This window comes from Camellia sinensis, chromosome 2 (assembly GCF_055761805.1).
Source record: "Camellia sinensis isolate YWXY chromosome 2, ASM5576180v1, whole genome shotgun sequence".
NCBI classification, from domain to species: Eukaryota; Viridiplantae; Streptophyta; class Magnoliopsida; order Ericales; family Theaceae; genus Camellia; species Camellia sinensis.
Window position 1 is genome coordinate 39,920,985 of NC_138962.1, and position 16,453 is coordinate 39,937,437.

Sequence of the window (16,453 nt, forward strand, 5' to 3'; positions counted from 1 at the left end):
AGAGAATCCATTTTCTATTTACAATATGCTTAAAATGGTTTATTAATGATAAATAAAATTTGGATGATCAGTATGAATGAAAATGTCCTGAAATTTATTTCATTGCAACTATTTTATTTTTTATTTTTTATTTTTTATTTTTTTTGTTGCAAATCTCCTTTTTATCTTCCAAATTATTTTGTCGCAAAAAAAAAAAAAACTTCACAATAATTGCAGGAAGGCGTTCATGCACATACAAATTAGTACAGCGAGTGCTATAACATTTCAATAACAGGACAGATTTATCAAATTATAAGCTCTCTTTAACAAAGGAAAAATCGAACAATTAAAGAGAACAAAGCACAGAGCCAAAATTACACTTATTTTAACTCAAAACCATGACATAGGAACATACCTCCCTATCTTAGTTTTATTTTTGTGCTAATCATTTGTAGGCTTATTTATAAATGTATGCTAGTAATATATATAAATAGCATGCATACAATTATTAAGTACACCGATCTCTAGTAAGGGCGCTGTCCAATGTAGTTGCCTGGGGGATCATAGCTGCAGATCACAAACCACCAACCGTTATTTGTACACTGAACCCTAGCACACCCAAGGCGGACCGAGTTTCTCCATACCACCTGGGTATAATGCAAGCATTGTTGTCCCCCAACACATGAGTTGGAGTTGTAGTCATAGTAAGGCTTTTCTCCCACCCAAAGGTTCACTCCGTCGGTACCTGTAAATGAACCGCTGCCCTCAGCAAGGTTCTCCCCATAAGGCCCACCGGAGTGGATGAGATTGCAATCACCCCTCCTCGAATTAGCATAGTTTTGTGCATAGGTGGCAAGGTTGTTGTCCCATGTCATAGGTCCAACACCCACTTGGGCACGAGCTGCGTTGTGCGCATTGAGGTAGTCTTGTGGTGAGTTTTGGGCATAGGAATGATGAACCAAGGCTAAGCTCATGAGACATACAAAAGCTAATGAAAGCTTACACAGCACCATCTTGGCTTTTGGTCTAGAATACAAAGACTTCACAAGTAATTGATGGGAAATGAGGCTTGTTTGAGGGGATATTTATAGGAAAATTTAACTTTGAATAGTGTGTGGAAAAGAGACACCATTAGCTATAGTCATCTACACTTCCCCCCTGGACAGAAACCTTCTATTTTGAGATTGTGTGTGTATATGGTGATTTTAATTTTTATTCAGATTTCATGTAAAATTTCAAAAGTAGCCCTACTGATTTTGAATGACATTGACATCAAATAATTAAAAAATTTAAGATTGAATACTAGGAACACATGTTGTGGGAAAATTATTCATTGCTTCTGAGGCATGCTAATATGGTACTCCAACTTGATTTTTATTGGTTGAAACAGTGAAACCCACCATTTTTTTGGGTCTCTTTATGCTTGTCATTCAATGAATAGTGTGGAGTAATATTTTAAGATCAACCAATAATCTAGTCTTGCAAATTAGGAGGGTCGTGGACAAAAATTGGGAATGAAGACTTAGCAATATTGCTTGGGAGATAAATGGATGTGCAAATCAAATAGTTAGGGAGGCGATTCAAGGGGATGCATAGTTGATAATAGTGGAGGTGCCGTCATGAAGTCTGAAACAGCTTCTTGTTTAGGAGACGCCTGTTTGGACAGTTTCTTAGTTTGTTCCTTGGCTTAGGCCTTCATCTTACCCCCCCTCCCCCACCAAAAAAAAAAAAAACTTCTCCATGGTGTGGGGTCCACATGATGTGTGTACATGTAGGACTCGTCCCATATGAGACATATGTGTCTCATTTTGTGATTGGTGTATGTACACCTAAACTCATTGTTTAACATATTGTATATTTTGAAAACCTGTCAAGTGACAACATGATAAGTTTAAGAATATGTCAATCGTCACTTTTCTCGTTAAATTGTGATTTGAGTCGTATTAATTAGTTGATTGCTTGCAGAGCTGCAAAGATTATAAAAAATTTAAATTCAAAATGAATTTGTTCTCGATGCTAAACTCTACTTTTGATTTTTAATTTTATTTTCATATTGAGTATATCAAAAGAGATAAAGAAACTCCATAATAAATTTCCAATGTGACATATTACTAATTTCAACAGATTAATTAATGGTGGGAATTTTCTCTAAATGAGATCACCATTTTGTGTTAGGAAATGGTCACGTATAGCCACCACTGGGTCATGGTCAATTGCGTGAACCATTGGAAGTTAATGGAAAAAGATAACGTAAAAAGGATTGAAAGAAAAATATTATTATTATTATTATTATTATTATTATTATTATTATTATTATTATTATTATTAGTTTGGGTGATGTGTTTTTGTTTGAATAATCAAAACAAGGAATATATATAGTGCAAAAGACTTGTTTAAGAATATCAACCTTATCGGTGTCCAAAGGGATAACAATGTACTTGATATTCTATCGAATGAGTCAGGACTGGATCTCAATCTTTGGTTATATTTTTTGTTGATTATTTTTATGATTCATTAAAATTACTTTAGACAAAAATAAATGTCAATAAATAATAGTTATCTCTTCTAAATATAGGGAGTGATTTACGCAAGTGAGATCATCACTAAGATAAATACGTACTGAAATAACTATGTAAATAAAATCATCAATTATGTAAATAAATAAAGTTGTAAATTTCAAAATATAATTTTGAAATCCACCTCCTCTTATATAAATAGGCAATCTTGCCTTCAGTAGTAATAGACAAATAAATTCTTACCCTGAGAGGCCTCATTTTGGAATTTGGCTATTTTAATAAGTTATTTTAATTTTTGACTATTTTAATAAGTTAAAATATTTGTATTTGGAAAAAAAATTAAATTTTTTTGTAATCAAATATGATATTTATAAAAGAAAAAATAAAATAATTATAAATTTAATATGACATTTTATTTTATTAATTATTTTAACTTATTTTATATTTTTGTGAATGTTAACTAAAAAACCAATTTTTGACTTCTCAGAAGTCTTCATACTACCTTTAACTAACTTCTCTAACTTTGCCTAACCCTATAAATATCATAAATATTAGTCTTGTATATGGCGGTGTTGGGAAGATTTGTTTTTTGGGTTTTTTATTTTATTTTTTTCGTTAAAAGACAAAGTTTTTGTAAAATCAAAAAAAATAAATCCAAACAAAATATTACATTCAATCCCATAATCATTTCACTTTTTCTCTCACAAACATCACGTCCAACCACAAAAAAACCCAACTATCTTTCCAAACACCAAAAAAAATTTATCTAATAATATCCTACAACTAGAAAAACTTACATAAAAATCCATTTCCCAAACACCCATTATGTCCATTAACATACAATAAGCATATACATTTTTTAGAATAACGGGAAATGAAACAAATAATTACAAAGATTAATGAGTAAAAATTAACAATCAAACGTTTAAAATATTAAGATAAATTATGATAGCAGTTATGTATTATTTATTGTGTCATTTTAGTCGATGTACTTTTAATTAGTCCGATTTTAACCTTAAATTTATGATTTTGTCTCAATTTGGTCTAATTAATTACAACTCTTAATATTTTTCTAATAGAAAATACGCACATAAGTGTCACGTGTCATATTTTTAAGAGTAAAATTATAAATTTACTAAACTCAGTAATAAATTTTCTTAAAAAACACTAACAATATTATTAATTGGAACAAATTGAAACAAAAATTAAAATTAAGATTTAAAATTGAGCCAATTAAAAAGGGATGGACCAAAATAACATAAGAAATAAAATATAAGAACCGCCGATATGTAATTTGCCCAAATATTAAACATATGTTAAAACACAAAACATAGAAAATGATACTTACAAACACACTGTGTATACTAAACTTGGTCTTGCTATTCAAGCTCTTCACCAAGCTCTGATCTCAATGATTTTTTTTTCATTTCTTTCGATATGATATTTAATTTTTATATGGGTATAAGTCTAAAATTGGTTTTAATCTTAGCCTTTCATTACATTTTTATTGACTATTCTGTGACTCATTCTAATTCTCCAACGTTATCTGATTATTTTTGTTTTCTTAATTTTTTAAATATTATATTCAACTTTTTTAGTTGGGTATGAGAGTCTAAAATTGAATATGCAACGCAATGCACGCATCTTCCCGATCCAAAGAAAAAAAAAAAAAAAACGCAGAGTTTGGTTCTTATTGTGAATTTTTTAAAATAAAATAAAATATATATATATATATATATATGCTAGAAAAAATAAAATGCGAGGTTCACAAGATGATAATTTTTTTTTGTTTTTGTTTTTGATACAACGGAAATAAAAATGATAAAATTTTGGAGCTTTCAAATTTGACTCTTAATTGCCATGTATTCAAAAAAAAAAAATTGAAAAAAATAGTGAATAATGAACGGCATTAAAAATTAAGATAGCATCAACTATGGCTATGATGAACAACCATGAAGTTGATTTGCAATTAAAGAAAGATTTATTTTTTTATTTTTTTATTTTTTTTTACTTACCCAAAAAGAAAGACTTTTTTTCATTTGATTCACAATCAGAGGAAGACCTAGAAAGTGATTATAATGTGTCCCAGTGACTAGAAAATAACAAAGGTGTTCACATGTCTTTTGGGAAGTGAAAAAAAAAAGAAGTCAGCTTTTAATTTTTTATTTATTTTTGGTCATATTGTCTTCCGCATTTTTTATTTATAAAAAGACAAAATAAATTAAAAAGATCAAAAAAAAATCAACTTTCTACCGACTACTAAAATTTTCTCTGGGTGGAGATTAACGGTGCTGATGATTATGGCGTATGCTGCAAAAGCAAAGCATATTACCATTAGCGAGAGTGACTGGCATTGACTTGCATCACCTTATCTATCTCACCATTATTCATAGGTGATGCAAATATGATTAAAATATATAATTTTATATATTTAATTTAATTTATTAGACTATTTCAGTTGGTCGCCCATATATACGTTTTAGCTAAGAGGTTAACGAGTTGATCCTTATCAAAAGTAAAGATTAATTATTTATATCTCATTATAAAGTTTTATTATATTGAATTTGTTTCTTCTCATAGTGGGCTCTTTCCTCTTTCTTGGGTTGGTGGTTGATATTGGTCATTGGGCTGATAGACTTGTGTTGGTGGTAGGGATGGTCACGGGTTGAGTTTGTAATAACTTATCCCTATCTCGTATCATATCGGTAGTCGGGCAAATTGGAGGATATTAGGGGCAGACGGGATGAGAGACGGGATAATTTTGTAAGTTGATGAATGATAATATTAACAAAATTTTAGGTAATATGGTATATTATGAATAATAATTTATACTTTATGGGAATTATAAGATATAAGATTAAAAAAAAATTAATAATAATTAATATTAAGTATAATATTTTAATTTTATTATAATAAAAAAAATTAAATTATATATGTAAATATATTTAATAAATATAATTAGAATCGAAGTTGAATAGATCAAGGTAGGTGAAGCAAAACTTAGAGGAAAATGACCCTCTCAGTTAGTGAATTATTATTGTCTAGTTTAATTAAAATTTTCTCATAGATATAGATTATGTCTTACCGATTAAAAATAATAATAAGAATTTTTTTGGGGCACATTTGATTAATCACATGCCATTGGCGGCTGGTTTTTAGCAATGTAGCTACACCGCATTTTAAGAATAATCAAAACAAGGAATTACATAGCGTAATAGAATATCAACCTTATTATACTGTTCAAAGGAATAACAATGTACTTGACCTTCTATTGAACAAGTCCCATTTTAATATCAGTTTTTTATTTTTTTTTTATATATATATATATACTTTTGTTGATTATTCTATGATTCATTCTAATCTTCTAACATTATTGATCTTTTTTCCTTAATAATATGTTTAATTGGGTATGAGAGAATCAACCCCGTGACATCCAAAACATAAATTACATCAATAATATTAAGTATCATAAAAAAAATATTGTGAAAAGTCTTCATGAAAATTCTCTATAATTAAATTAATTTATAGTATTTTATTATATGTTATACAATTATCTTTAAATTAATTTTATAAAAATTTTCTTAATATTTATTTTATAATACATAGCATTACTCAAATCACATATCAAAATAATATTCAAATTTTTACATTTTAGAGTCTAAATATTTGGGATGACCTAAATAAATACATTTTTTATCTTTTTACGAAAAGATGTACAAAAAAGTAAAGAGGTGATGTTATGAAAAAAAAATAAAAAGATAAAAAGATAATTATTTTGTGTATGCCAAACTTAACCTAAACATGGCCCCATTTGGTGTAGCTGTTAAAACAGCTTATAGATTATAGCTTAACAAATTATAGATTATGACTTTAATCAGAAATTGTTAATTTGTTTGGTATAGCTGTTGGATTATAGATTTAAGTTGCTGAGTAGTGTTTGTTAAATAAACTGTGAAATAACTTTTTCAATTAATTTTTATTTTTTGTTTGTCTACATTTCTCATAAAAAATAATAATAATAATCTATAGTCCATTTGAGTCTTTTTCTATTTTTAAAAAAATAAAAAATAAAAAAAATTAAGCGTATAACCATAAATTAACATGTCCACAGCAGAAACTGATAATTAAAAGAAATGGGTGAGCAGCTTCTCAGAATCAATTTTTTTGAGTTAAAATAAACTGTTAGAATCAGAAGCTGTTTGAAATAAGTTTAATCAAACAATTCAAAATAACTTTTTCAAAACTAAAAATCATAAGATGACTCTAAAAAATTGAAACAAACACCCCCCGCAGCGCAATGCACGTGCTACGAACTTTTTTTTTTTTTTTTTGGTAATAAAGATGGAAATTAGATTGATAATAGTTAAGCGGTTACAGATCTAGGGTAAAAAGAACCCCTAGCGTCTTCAAAAATTTGAAGCGAGATACAATTAGGAGTAGTAGAAAAAACAAGTAGACCCTCATGATTGAATCCTTCGTTGGCAAGCAAATCTGCACATTTGTTTCCTTCGCGGTAGGTATGGCTAATAGTCGAGGTGCCGAGCTGGTCCAGGAGGTACCTGCAGTCATGAATGAGATTACTAAGTTGATGACAATGGTTGGAGGTACCAAGAATGAGATTTTGCATGATGGTTGCATCTGTTTCCACTTCTATTCCTGTGAGATTAAGATCAAGAGCAAGTTTTAGACCATCTCGCATGGCCCAAAGTTCAGCTTCGATACTGGACGAGTGACCAATGTTGCGGCAGAAACCAGAAATCCATTTACCCGTCCAGTCCCTTATGATGCCACCAGCAGCAGCAGGCCCAGGGTTGTTTTTTGAGGCACCATCGGTATTGAGTTTGAAGAGGCCAGGTTTAGGAGGGAGCCAAGAGATAGTGGATGGTGTGGAGGGGCGTGGTTGCCTAGATGGAGAGAGATGTTGCCATTCCATGGCAGAAGCAATGGCTAGGGGAGGGTTGAGCAAGTGAGGGTTGGGGGTGGAGAGACACCAAGAATTGCGATTTTTCCAAATGAACCAGCAAGAGATGGGAAAAAGGACTGACCAGTCGGCAGAAGAGTTGTGGGTTAGGTTGGAGGTACAATTGGATTTAATCCAGGCAGCGAGAGGGTGGGCGAAAGAGGGAGTGGCATCGGCTGGGACTTGGAGAGCATCCCAGAAAAGTTTGGCAAATTTGCAGTCCCTAAGGACATGAGTGGTGGTTTCAGGATGGGTAAGGCAGCGAGGGCAGATAGAGTCACTAGTGATATGGCGAAGAAGGAGGTTGTCTTTGGTACTAAGGCGTTGGTGAAGACTGAGCCAAAGGAAATGGGATATTCTAGGTGAAGTTCGACACTTCCAAAGCCAAGTCCAGTTATCAAAGGGAGGGGATGGGGGAAAGGGTTTGGAGTGTAAGTAAGCCGAGCTCGAGGTAAAGGACCCATCAGGGGAGAGTTTCCAAGTGAGGCAGTCATCGGTGGGGTTAAACCATTGGAGAGTGATGCTAGAGAGGAGGGTAGTGATAGAAGATGGGAGGGTAAAGGAGAGTCTGTCTAGGTTCCAAGAGTTTGCCGCCCAACAATCTCTAACCAAAAGGTGCTGGTCCGAGAGGGTGAGAGGCCCTTCGATGAGGGATCGGAGTGGGCCAGGGCCTAACCAGTTCTCAAACCAAAAGGAGGTATGGAGGCCATTTCGAACGAGGATTTTGGAGCCTAAGTGGAAGAGATCAACCCCTTTTTTAATTCCTTTCCAAGTGGGGGAGAGGGCTGAGGTCTTAGAACGGGGTTTGGAGTTCAGAACTTTAGCCCAAAGTTTATGTTTTTTAGCGAGAAGTCTCCAATTGAGCTTGGCCATGTTGACATTGTTTACTAGGCTAGCCTGTCTGATGCCTAACCCTCCAACTTTCTTTGGTTTGGCTACATTATCCCAACTGATGGAGTGTATTTTCTTTTTTTCGGAGGTGGTACCCCAAAGGAAGTCCCTATTGAGTTTGTCTATTTTTTTTGTAACAGACTTGGGGATGTGGTTGCATTGCATGACATGGTTAGGGATGGCTGAATTGACAGCTTTGATGAGGGTGACTCGGCCCGGGAGGGATAGTAATTTGGATTTCCAACCGGTCAGTTTATTTTGGATTTGTTCGAGGATGAAGGAAAAAGAATTGGCAGATGGACGGGTGTGGTGAATGGGGCAGCCAAGGTATTTTCCAAGGTTGGTGGTGATCGGGATTTGGAGTTTGTTGGCAAGGTGGGTCTTGGAATTATCATCCAAGTTGGCAGAAAAGAAGACTTTGGATTTGCTCAGATTGATTTTTTGGCCTGATTTGCAACAGAAGTTGTTAAGGACAGCGGCTATGGTTGAGCAATTTTTCTCAGTGGCTTTCCCAAAGAGGATTAGGTCATCAGCAAAGAATAAGTGGGATAAGGTGGGGCCGGATCTACTGATTTTAATGGGTGACCAAAGTTTCTGATCGCAAGCTTGGGTGATGGCAATGGACAAGTATTCCATGCAAAGGATAAAGAGATAGGGGGAGAGAGGATCACCCTGACGAATACCGCGGGAGGGGGAGAAGGTGTCTGTTGTGCCACCATTGAACAGGATTGACATGGTGGATGAGGAAATGCAAGAGAGAATGATGTCAATCCAAGTCTTTGGAAAATTGAAGAACATGAGAATGTGACGAATGAACCCCCACTCAAGTCTGTCGAAGGCCTTTTCTAAATCAAGCTTAATGATCATTTTCCCGCTGGTGCCTTTTGTAGCACGAAAGTTGTGGACAACCTCCTGAAGAATAACAACATTATCAGTTCCTTTTCTTCCCGGTATGAAACTGGTTTGGTGGGGACTAATAAGGTTGTCGAGCAGGGGTCTGAGGCGAGCAACAATGGTTTTGGTGATGAGTTTATAAATGGTGTTACAAAGGCTGATGGGGCGGTATTGGGTGACGAGTTCTGGATTAGTGGTTTTGGGAATGAGACAGATGTAGGTGTGGTTGATATTGGGGTCAACCGAACCAGTGGAGAAGACATCAGAGATGACTCTCATGACGGAGGGGGCTAGGATGGTCCAACATTTTTGGAAAAAGACGGGATGGAGGCCGTCAGGGCCGGGGGCTTTCCAAGGTTTAAAAGACCCAAGGACAGCTTTTATTTCAAGGGCAGTGGGAGTTAAGCAGAGGGAGGGATGGTGGCTGTCATCGATTTGGGGAAAAGGGAAAGGAGGAGGGAAGGTGAGGGTGGTGGAGGTGGTGGCGGTGGAGAAAAGTGAGGAGTAGTGGGAGATGAAGGAGGTTTTGATACTAGGTTCATCAAAAATCCAATTGTTGTTGGAGTCACGGATGGCTAGAATTTTGTTCCTGCGGCGACGAGTGAGCGTAGATTGGTGGAAAAATTTAGTGTTTTTGTCGCCATCCAGAACAAAGTTGATACGGGATTTGAGGGCCCAAAATTCCTCTTCAAGCTTGAGGATGTCATTGAAATCTTTGACAAGAGTTTTTTCCAGGTTGAAGAGGAAGGGGGAGGGGTGAGTTTCAAGGCTTTTTTGGACTCCCAAAATGCGGGAGGAGATATGTTTTTTCCTGTGGAAGATGTTACCGAAGGAAAGTTTGTTCCAAAGCTTGACGTTGGCTACAAAGAGGTTGACACAAGTTGAGAATGGGAGGGTGTTGTCACGCCAACTGTTTTTGATGACGGAGAAGATGCTAGGGTCAGAGAACCAGATTGTTTCGAAGCAAAATGGACGGGTCGGTCTGAGTGTGGGAGAAGGGTCTGTGTCAAGGAGGATGGGGCAGTGGTCAGAGTGAACTCTGGGGAGGTGGAGGACTTTGGTTTCGGGGTAGAGGAGCTGCCAAGAGTTGTTGCACCAGCATCTGTCAAGCCTTTCACGGATTAAGGCTCCAGTGGAGCGAAGGTTGGTCCAGGTGAAGCGAGGGCCAGCAAAGCCCAAGTCAATCATACCACATTCATCTATACATTCTTGGAATCTTCTAGCACGGTGGGGTTGGAGTGCTCGGCCACCAAATTTATCTGCACTGGTTAGTATTTCATTGAAGTCGCCAAGCATGAGCCATGGAGAAGAGTGTGTAGCAGAAAGCAACGTAAGGTTATCCCATAAAATGCATCTGTGATTATAGTGAGGACTAGCATAAATAGCTGAAAGAAGCCAAGGAGAAGGGTTAGAAGGGACCTTAATCCAGGCGTGGATCTCCTGCTCGGTGGTCAAGAGGACTTCACAGTCAATCTCCAGGTCATTCCATAGCAACCAGATGCCCCCGGCAAAACCGATAGGATCAGAAATATGGACATTAGAAAAGCCCAGGTTTTCACTGAGGGTTTTACCTCTAGTTCCTCCCACTCTAGTTTCAGTGAGGATGACAAGGTGGGGGTGGTATTCATTCACAAGAGTGAAGAAGTGGCGGCGAAAATGTGGGCTAGCAGCGCCACGGCAGTTCCATAGCAAGACCTTCATTGGAGGATTAAAGAGGGGGGGAGTGGGGACGGGGTTGCCTCCCTGTTGATTACTTCCACGTTGTTGGTGATCCATCCCGGACCCAGGAGATTGTCCTCCAGTGGCATTGGATCGAATGCCAACGTTGGTATGAGAGCTATGTTGTGAGTTAGACTTGAGTTTCCTTGCATCATGAAGGACTCGACGGAGACGCGAAGGAGGTGCAGGTTTGGCTCTGCTATGATCCTCTCTGCTTGGTAACAGCGCCACGTGCTACGAACTTTAGTTATCTTTCAGTGAGAGACGAAGGGCCCCGCATTCACGGTCACAAATTTTGAAGGCTCTTTGACCGTTAAATTCAATGGAAGCATATTTCCACACTTCACAGAACTATTTGGCATGTGTAGTCCGTGACGAGTTCATTTATTTTAAAATTCTCTATGTATAGATTAGTCATAACAAAAATAATAATAATAATAAACTGATTTAATTGTCTAGTCGTATCATTTTATTAAATTGATCTTAAAAAGTTTATAAGTATGATTATGAAATAGACTATCTAATTTTTTGAAAATAAATTTGAAAAATTTATGTGCTTATGAATATTTGATGAATTTGATTTTAGTTTTGGCTTTGATTTTTTTCTTCTTCTTTTTTGAATGTTATAGACAGAAAATTATAAAATAAGTTATTTTGATTATTAAAGTGGAGCTCGTGATGGGTCCTACGGACCCAATCAGGTAAATTCCAATTAAACAGAAACTCTATCAACCCACTAAAACGGTCAGGAAAATTACCATGAAAGGTAATTGAGATTTAATTAATGTATTGTAAAGTCTAAGTATAAAATGAATTTAGACCATATATTATTATTTCTGGGTAAAATTATGAGTAAATTTTGTAAGTTTGTAGTTTTAATCCTAATTGAAATAGCCAATGGAGCAACAATTCTAGAAAGTTGGCCATGTGAGGGTTTCATTTCCGTTTCTTTGAAATACAGAAAATGTGAAAACTCAAAGGAACACTTGTTTTGAAAACTGTTTTTTTTTTTTTTTTTTTTTTTACTGATAAAAAGGAAAGGGGAAAAAAAAAAAAAAAAAAACTGTTTTCAAGAAAAATTTCTGAAACACTCCTCTTCTAGAAACGCTTTTAAGTTATTTTTTTGAATTTTTAAAATCTGTCTTTGTGTAAAAATGAAAACAAGTGTTTTCAAGATTTTCATTATTTTTTTTTAAATAAAAAGAACGAAAACACCGAAAATAATAATAACTTTTCACCTCGCTTCAGAAGCTTTTATATTTTTCAAAATAATAAATTTAAAATGATAAAATATATATATGTTTTATTTTTCACCCAAAGTTTGATGAAATTATATATATATATATAACAACATTTTTCTGTAACTAAATGATACTATAGAGAAATAATCTTATTTAATGCCACTAGAGAGAGAGAGAAGAAAAAAAAAAGAAAAAAGATTTAAAGTAATAATAATGATGATAATAAAATAACACTACTTTGTTGCTATAGATTGAAGACGAAAATATAAGAAGTACAAATAGGAATGTTGTGTTTTTTTTTTTTTTTTTTTTTTTGACATTGACTTTGATACTCTCCATTTTATAGATAAAATCAAAATCTCCATTTCATATGAATATTTTTAAAAAAAAAATTAAATTGATTAATGGAGGTTTAAAAATATAAGGATGTGGTAGTTATAAACATTGATGTTGAATTTTTATGATAAATAATACTTGGGACCTTCAAATTTGTGACCCCATAATCCGCAATTTATTGATGACCACTTATTATTTATTTATTTATCTTTTTTTTTCCTCTCTCTCCTCCCTCTCTCTCACAAATGTGTATAGGGTGTGGGGTCCTGGGATCCCTATCACCTCTGTTTTACCATTTGTTATAACTTTATGTATTAAAATGGGGTCTCTAATTTGCAACTTTAATTTGCACTCTTGCCAATAAATATTGCGTCATTGTCCTACAACTTATTCTAAGTTAGAAAAAATAAATAAATAAAATAAAATAAAATTCTAAAAACACATCTTCTCCATATAATCAATTTTATTCAGTTCATTTTAATTATTTTTTAGTCATAAATTGCAAACAAAAAATTACAACAAAAAACTATGAAGACTCCCAAAAAACATACAAACATACTTTAAAAATTACAACAAACATACTAACTACAACAGACAAACTACTCTTGAATATTCTTCCTAATACAGGCATGCAAAGCCATGTAACAACATATTTATTTCCATAATTTTGGGGATTACGAGTTATATATTTCCTCTCCATATTCATTACTTACTACATAACCACGAAACACACGCGCGCACACATATATATAAGATCTCCAGTAATTGACCTTAGAACATAATCAAAAACCACCCTAGTAAGGCCGTTCGACCACATAATTTCCTGGAGGATAATAGTTGCAAGTGACAAACCAACCCTCATTCTAGCACTGAACCCTAGCACACCCTATTTGTGCAGTGTTGCTCCAAACAACTTGAGTATAATGCAGGCACTCACCACCCACACATACATGAATTAGAATTGTAGTCATAGTTTGCCTTCTCATCCACCCACATCTTCACTGCGTCCGACACTGTGAACTCACCAGAGCCCTCAGCGAGGTTCTCACCATGTGGTCCCTGAGAATGTTGCATGTTGCAATCAGCACTTCTTTGATTAAGCATAGTTTTGTTGGAAAAATGGTTAATATAGGCATATTTTGGGCCGATTTTGAGCCCAAAATTGAGTGAGCCCCGAACGTCTTTTGGGGCGGGTCCGAAGAGGTGAAGTGTTTCTTGCCGCGTGGCAAGTCACACGGTGAAGACGGTTCGTCAAAATCATTTATGAGTAAATGGGAACATGACGTCATTTTCGGGTTCGTGGAATTGCACATTTAAGTTTTAAATGTGGGTTTTCTTATTAGGCTTGTCCCATATTGAAACTTTAAGAGAGTTTTGTTGAGTTTATAAGTTCTAACCTACAACACTTGGGTTGGGCCCTAAGGGACACCCCAAGGTTGTAGAAGGAAGGAGTTATGGACAAAGTGATCCTTTGCCCTTGTAGAAGGAAGGAGTTATGGACAAAGTGATCCTTTGCCAAAACCACCACGCGCCCTATCGGGCGTGGGTGTGGGTCGAGTCGGTTCTTGTATTAATTTTTTGGACAAAATTTATTTGAATTTTTTCAAAAAAATATTGTGGGTTCGGTTTTAACTACCCAACAGTTACAAATCTGTTATTTCTGAACAGATTCAAAACCTGGCAGCATATCTGTTTGAATTCAAAACTGTACCTATTCATTTTGAAAGTGCACCTGTTGGATTCAAAACAGCACCTGTTTGGGGCTGTTTATGCTGCCTATAAATACCAACATTCCAGCAGTGTTTTTACATCCGAAAATCAGTCTGCAAATTGTCTCTTTGCTATCCAGTATTTATTTTGTGCATTATTCTTCATTTTAGTTTTAGAATAAAATTCAAAGAGTAAGAACACAAGGTTCTAGCTCGCCGTATAAATTTGTGTGGAAGGCTACTACAAGTTTGTGAAGATCATTGTATCTTGAGAGATAGACGTCACTCAACCGTAACCACCGCAACGGGACGAATCTGTCTTAGGGACAGAGTGTCACACACTCTACTTGGTCTTTAATTATTTATTTGGTTCAACAAAATAAATTCTGTAAGTTTTATTTTATTTTGTTTGAATTTGTATCCATTTTTTATTTACACAGAAGATTGTTCCAACAAGTTTAGGACATATGCCGCGACGGTGTCGTTCCACGTCACAGGCCGGACCCCAACTTCCGCACGAGCTGCATTATGGGGTGCAAGGAAGTCTTGTGGGGAATTTTGCGCTAAGGCGAGATGAGTCATGATCAAGGCCATGAAGGAAACAATTACTAGTGAAATTTTTGAAAACTCCATTTTGATTTCCTCTTGTGCAATTGGGAGGTTTGGTTTAAGGGTATATTTATAGGCTTAGTGTTGGAAAAGTTAACCATGGAAAATAGTCTAGGAAAATTTATCCATGCTCCCGAGGAAACCTATTAATGTGACATAACAATTGTCCAAGTTCACAAAAGGGCAAAAAATAATAATATTATTATAAATTATGTGGTTTATTAGCAATGGCTATGAGTAATCATGGAACTTTATGAGCAATCAAAGGAACACTTTTTTATTTGATTCACAATCAAAGGAAGACCTAGAAAGTGATTTATGTGTCTCAATGACTTGAAAATGATGAAGGTGTTCACATGTCTAAGTTCTACAATTTTCTATGAGCTGAGATTGACGGTGATGATTGTTATGATATATACTGCAAAAGCAAAGCATACTACTATTAGTGAGAGAGACTGGCAATGATTTGAATATTACCTTATCTATGTTACTATGATTCATGAGTGATGTAAATATGATTTAAAGAGGATCTAGTCTTACACATTTAATCTACTGGAATTGTTAGGTTGATCACTTATGTATACTCTTTAACTAAGAAGTTAAGGAGTTGATCATTATAAAGGTCATTACAAAACTTTATTGTACTTATTGAGTTTGTTTCCTTTCATCATGGATTCTTTCCTCCTTCTGGCTTGTGTTGGTGGTTGGAATTGGTTATTGAGCAAATAAATTTGTGTTAGTGTATAATAATTATCTAATTTAATGTAATTTTTTTGTCTTTTGTCTATTGAAAGGATATCATATATATATATATATATATATATATAATTTTTGGGGGGTACATTTGATTAATCTCACGCCATTGGCGGCCGGTTTTTAGCAATGCAGATAGACCACATTTTTAGCAATAATTGAAGGATGAACATGAATTGTTTTGGGAATTGTAAATAAGATTTTTTAAAAAAATTAAAAACAATGGCAAAAAAAGTCTTGTTAATGTACACTCTTAGCATACATGTTAAAATGAATTTAAAATGTTATATATTTTTTATTACACTCACTATAAATTTCTTAATACGTGCCTTAAGGGTATATAATAACAAAATCCTTATAAAAAGTTACTAGAGTAAAATGCTTCCAGAGGTATAAGGTGGAGTCTGTGCTTTACTGCAAGTGAAAATTATAACCACCTTACACTAGAACATAAATTCCATTTGCACTTCCATATTTTTATTTATTTTCATTGATTTGTATTTTCCTCAAATATTTTTTTAAAGAAAAGTGAATCCCATTTTCTATTCTCCGTGTCCCAAATTTGAACTTTTTCTATATATTTTTAATGCTGAAATGAGACCTAGAGAATACGAGTTTGGCTATGAATATGTGAAATTTAAATTTTGATGCAGTTTGTTGAATAAGTTGTTGAATTTTTTATTTGACAATAAAATTTGATTATGAGAAAAACTATGTGACAATTGACAACTAACACCCAAATGAGGAAAAAAATAAAACAGGAAAAAAATTCCAACCCACAATTTTAAGATGACATTTTTAAAAACATCAACAAAAAATCTAAGCCGACCTTTATGAATCGTTGCT

The 16,453-nt window shown here is 34.5% G+C and overlaps 2 protein-coding genes across 2 annotated transcripts; both read right to left on the reverse strand.

The window, feature by feature from the left end:
- Positions 1-286: 286 nt before the first annotated feature.
- On the reverse strand, positions 287-1,045 carry LOC114271430 (pathogenesis-related leaf protein 6-like). Its single transcript, XM_082914199.1, has one exon. The coding sequence runs from the start codon at positions 990-992 to the stop codon at positions 504-506; it is 489 nt and encodes a 162-aa protein (XP_082770325.1). The 5' UTR covers positions 993-1,045; the 3' UTR covers positions 287-503.
- A 12,068-nt stretch (positions 1,046-13,113) lies between these two features.
- Positions 13,114-14,925, reverse strand: LOC114271432 (pathogenesis-related protein 1A). Its single transcript, XM_082914200.1, is given in 3 exon segments — positions 13,114-13,483; positions 13,485-13,623; positions 14,682-14,925. Coding segments are annotated over 3 exon segments (489 nt in total). The 5' UTR covers positions 14,879-14,925; the 3' UTR covers positions 13,114-13,330.
- Positions 14,926-16,453: the final 1,528 nt, after the last annotated feature.